Source organism: Mizuhopecten yessoensis, unplaced genomic scaffold (genome assembly GCF_002113885.1).
Source record: "Mizuhopecten yessoensis strain PY_sf001 unplaced genomic scaffold, ASM211388v2 scaffold5525, whole genome shotgun sequence".
NCBI classification, from domain to species: Eukaryota; Metazoa; Mollusca; class Bivalvia; order Pectinida; family Pectinidae; genus Mizuhopecten; species Mizuhopecten yessoensis.
The window spans coordinates 51,761-56,306 of record NW_018406092.1 but is presented as its reverse complement, the minus strand read 5'-3'; the positions used below and the strand labels follow the sequence as shown (position 1 = coordinate 56,306).

The following is a 4,546-nucleotide window of genomic DNA, read 5'->3' as shown; positions in this document are numbered from 1 at the left end:
TCCCCTCCCTCCATTGGCAAGCCTGAGTGTAATTTTACTTTATTATGTCTTTCCACGTCAGCTCTTTTCCTCCAGTCTTACTGGTCCCTCCCTTCCCTCCATTGGCAAGCCTGAGTGTAATTTTACTTTATTATGTCTTTCCACGTCAGCTCTTTTCCTCCAGTCTTACTGGTCCCTCCCCTCCCTCCATTGGCAAGCCTGAGTGTAATTTTACTTTATTATGTCTTTCCACGTCAGCTCTTTTCCTCCAGTCTTACTGGTCCCTCCCTTCCCTCCATTGGCAAGCCTGAGTGTAATTTTACTTTATTATGTCTTTCCACGTCAGCTCTTTTCCTCCAGTCTTACTGGTCCCTCCCCTCCCTCCATTGGCAAGCCTGAGTGTAATTTTACTTTATTATGTCTTTCCACGTCAGCTCTTTTCCTCCAGTCTTACTGGTCCCTCCCTTCCCTCCATTGGCAAGCCTGAGTGTAATTTTACTTTATTATGTCTTTCCACGTCAGCTCTTTTCCTCCAGTCTTACTGGTCCCTCCCCTCCCTCCATTGGCAAGCCTGAGTGTAATTTTACTTTACGTCTCTCCAGGTTAGTTCTTTTCCTCCAGTCTTACTGGTCCCTCCCCTCCCTCCATTGGCAAGCCTGAGCGTAATTTTACTTTATTATGTCTTTCCAGGTCAGTTCTTTTCCTCCAGTCTTACTGGTCCCTCCCCTCCCTCCATTGGCAAGCCTGAGTGTAAGTTTGCTTTATTATGTCTTTCAATGACAGTTCTTTTCCTCCAGTCTTTTTCCACATCAGTTCTTTTCCTCCAGTCTTACTGTCACGTTATCTTTAACACTTGATACACACCGTTCCTAAACACTCGTTTGAAGTGAGGCTCAGCGTTAATAAGAAGCTTCTGACATAACGGCTGTTTTCCTCGATTTACCTTGTCCTCAATATCCCAGATCTCTGGCATGGAACACCCCACACTACAAAACAGGACAGATAAAGAATAGAATAAACATCAAGTCTACCAATCTTTGGTACAGAACCATAGGTTACAAGAGACATAGGTAACAAGAGACACAGGTTACAAGAGACAGAGAATGGTTAGAATGCCATTGATAAATAAAAGATTTTACATTTCTTGCAAAGAACACAACTGTCAAATAGTTCATTGTAAGCGGAGATGCAGAGACATAATGAAACAATGAATTTAATGAATAATGGCAGTTTAAAAATCAAAGGAATCTTTTACACATACAGTTGTTGACAGAAAGTTTACCTATAAGTGTAAATCTGTAGTTAAAAGCAAGATTTTCTAACTTTCTAACCCAAAATTCTAAAGCTTGAATTTCCAAATTAATCACACTGCTTCAACAGTACTTCTCCCTCTGTTGAATATGAAACATAACAAGGTGACAGAATCTCCTTGGGAGTAGAAACTAGAACACTGATTGGTCAGTAAGGGCCCCGTCTTGTGACAATATATCCCCCATAAACATCAAGAAGCAATCTGCCCATATAGCTGAGCTTGATGTTTGACATTTGGACTTCAAAAAGAATCGCAAGGAAGCAAAATATAGATTTTACATTTACTATGATGCGAGTCTTGTTTCCTTCCACCCCCATATTTGCTGGGCTAACAGAAATGTAAAAACCGGTGCAAAACTCATTTGTTAGCTTTGATTTGTTTTATATCACCTTATATACCTCCTCCATCAAGAGCCAGGGCAAAGTCAGAGATCCGCTTTGTCTTTCACCTTTGGACCCAAATGACCTTGACCATTAACCCAGTGACCCTGATCTTTGGTCAGTGGACTTATTCTTTAATTTCGACAAACTTTGCTTGTTAATATCATAACAAAATGTTCATCAGGGAAAAGGTACAAAATCTAACCTTCACCTTTGACCAAGTGACCTTGACCTTTGGAAAATTGACTACTTGTTTAATTCTGAGCAACATTGCCACAAAGTGTCATAGCGAAACGTTCACCAGTGAAAAGATACAAAATTTAACCTTGACCTTTGACCCAATGAACTTGACCTTTGACCCAATGACCTTGACCTTTGGTCAGTTAATTTCTTGTTTAATTCTGATCAACTTTGCTTCATCATGTCATAACAAAATATTCATCAGTGAAAAGATGCAAAAGTTGACCTTGACCTTTGCATCTAATGACCATGACCTTTGACCTCGACTTTTTACCTCAGTGTGTCTCTTTCTTTAATTCCGAACAACTTTGCTTCATGTCATAGTGAAATGTTCACAAGTGAGAAGCTACAAAATTTGACCTTGACCCCTGACCTGATGACCTTGACCTTTGGTCAGTTGACTCCTTGTTTAATTCTGATCAACTTTGATTCATAATGTCATAACAAAATGTTCATCAGTGAAAAGATGTAAAATTTGACCTTGACCTTTGAACCTAATGACCTTGACCTTTGACCTTGACGTTTTACCTCAATGTGTATTTTTGTGAACTGAACATTTTGACCAAGTTTCAGGTTCATCGGTCAATAAATACCAAAGTTATAAGCCAGTAACAAAATTTGTGGACGGACAGACAGACAGACAGACAGACAGAGTGATTACTATAGGGCACCCGTATCTCTGATACGGGGCCCTAACTACCCTCGTTACTAATAACTCACGAATCATTTACTTTGAGTGCCCTTACACGAAGAAACTACCCTGACTACAAATCACACACAAAACACTTACCCTGAGCGTCGGTTACACCAGGATTCCTCCAAAATAGCATACTGGACTTTAAGTTTTTTGAAAATGTTTTTCACTTCTTCAGCAGGCTTTCTGCTGTACATGGTATACACATCTTTTGTCCGCTCCCTAAATTACAAACAAAACACTGGTAAATCATAGAAGTGACAGACGTTGGAAGTCAAAACACATCTGTGTTGCTTTGGTCTCCTATAACATTACCACTATATACTGTATGACAGGATTTTTTGTCAAGAGTTTAATTTTCGCCTTTTTCACCCTCCATAATGAGAGGGAGTTAATCACTACAGACAACGGTAGTAGGGGATATAATAAACATAGTAATCAAAGGTGAAGGGTGAAATTAACATTGGGTGAAATGGATTTTATCAGGGTAGGGTGAGAACTTGTTCAGGTGAAAGTATCCCATTATACAGTGTTTGAAAATAAAATTTACACTTTCTACTTCCTAAATGACACATCATTCAAAACTGTCAATTGTTTTTTATACTGTACACATCATAAATCAATGTTGAGGGCCTGTATTCATGAAACCATTCTCATGCTCAAGTAAGGAATTTGTGCGCAAGCCAAAATTTTTGTTTTAGTTATAAATTCATAAACAAATCTTATTTTTTCAATGTTTTGTAAAAACATTGAAGAGTCTTAAAGCCGAACGAAAACTGTTTTCAATGTTTATATTTGACATTTTGATTGTTTGACAAGGTTTAACCGAGTTACAACAAAGTAGGTTTGAGCACAGAATCTATGCTTTAGCATTAGAATGGTTTCATGAATGCGGGCTTAGGTTTCATAAAGTAAAGACTTGAGAAATTACCAGTGTAACAGAGAAACAACTTATAGATGATAAAACACTGACCGTAAGCCAGCGTCCTCATAGTGAGGGTGGTTGACGATTGGTCGGCCGGTACACAGCTTTATAGTGGCCATTGTTGGCATTGGACCAGCAAATACAGCACCTATAATAAAAACCGTTGTATAGTATTTTGAGTTTATGTTTCTTTGTATAACAGGGATGTCTTCTGCATTTCATTTCACCTTATTGATTATAAATGAGTAACAGGTCCCAAACATTGGCCTGCAGGTCCAGGGCTGATCTGTGATAACAGCTTACAGAAGGATGCATGTACTCCGAATTGTGAAGACTGGAAATTTGACCAAAAACATTCATGTTAACTTTATAATAACTGTAAAGAAGTCAGTGTGATGACCAAAGCTTCTGGTGATTTCCCTATAAAATTGATGGTTTAAAATTGAGCAATCTACCAAATTAAACTATAAACATAACAATGATAAGAACATAGCGTATCCAATAAAGAAGAAGAAACAGCTTATTTGTAAATTAGAATCTGAAATTTGATTTGATTTTGGTATTTTTCATCACTGGCTCCAAATATTCCAGTCTACAACCACACCCATAATATTCCACATTTCAGTAGTTCTTCATCATATGAAAAATAATAAGTTAATATGTTCCTATGACAAAATCTATTTGTGCAGCAACAATAAGAAATACAGAAACTTTTGCTTGACCCAAGTCTACACCAAAAACAAGATAAATGATGCTAAGAAGTTTCATGATAGTTTGATATTTTAATATTAAACTATAGTTTATATACAATGAGTTTGCCTTGCTGCCTATGTTTTCTGTTTTCTGTAATGTAGGTCGTATGTATTTATGTAGTTGCCAATTAGCATGTATGTTAATGAGAGTAGAGGGATGCTGCTGATTGACCAATCAGCGTCTGCCTGAGGGAATGCCCTGTTAGGGATTTGGAGCCCCCACAGCATAGTTTTCTGAATCATTGAAGGAGATTGTTGTGCATT

General features: G+C 38.0%; 1 protein-coding gene across 1 annotated transcript in view; it reads right to left on the bottom strand.

The window, feature by feature from the left end:
* Positions 1 to 7: 7 nt before the first annotated feature.
* LOC110450878 (probable C-mannosyltransferase DPY19L1) overlaps positions 8 to 4,546 on the bottom strand; it is a 44,778-nt gene continuing 40,239 nt past the window's right edge. Inside the window, exons 20-22 of the mRNA XM_021498651.1 lie at positions 3,579 to 3,678; positions 2,702 to 2,827; positions 8 to 965 (exon numbers count right to left, since the gene is read on the bottom strand). Of these exons, the coding sequence (XP_021354326.1) occupies positions 815 to 965; positions 2,702 to 2,827; positions 3,579 to 3,678 (377 nt within the window). The 3' untranslated portion in view covers positions 8 to 814. The remainder of the gene's footprint in view (positions 966 to 2,701; positions 2,828 to 3,578; positions 3,679 to 4,546) is intronic.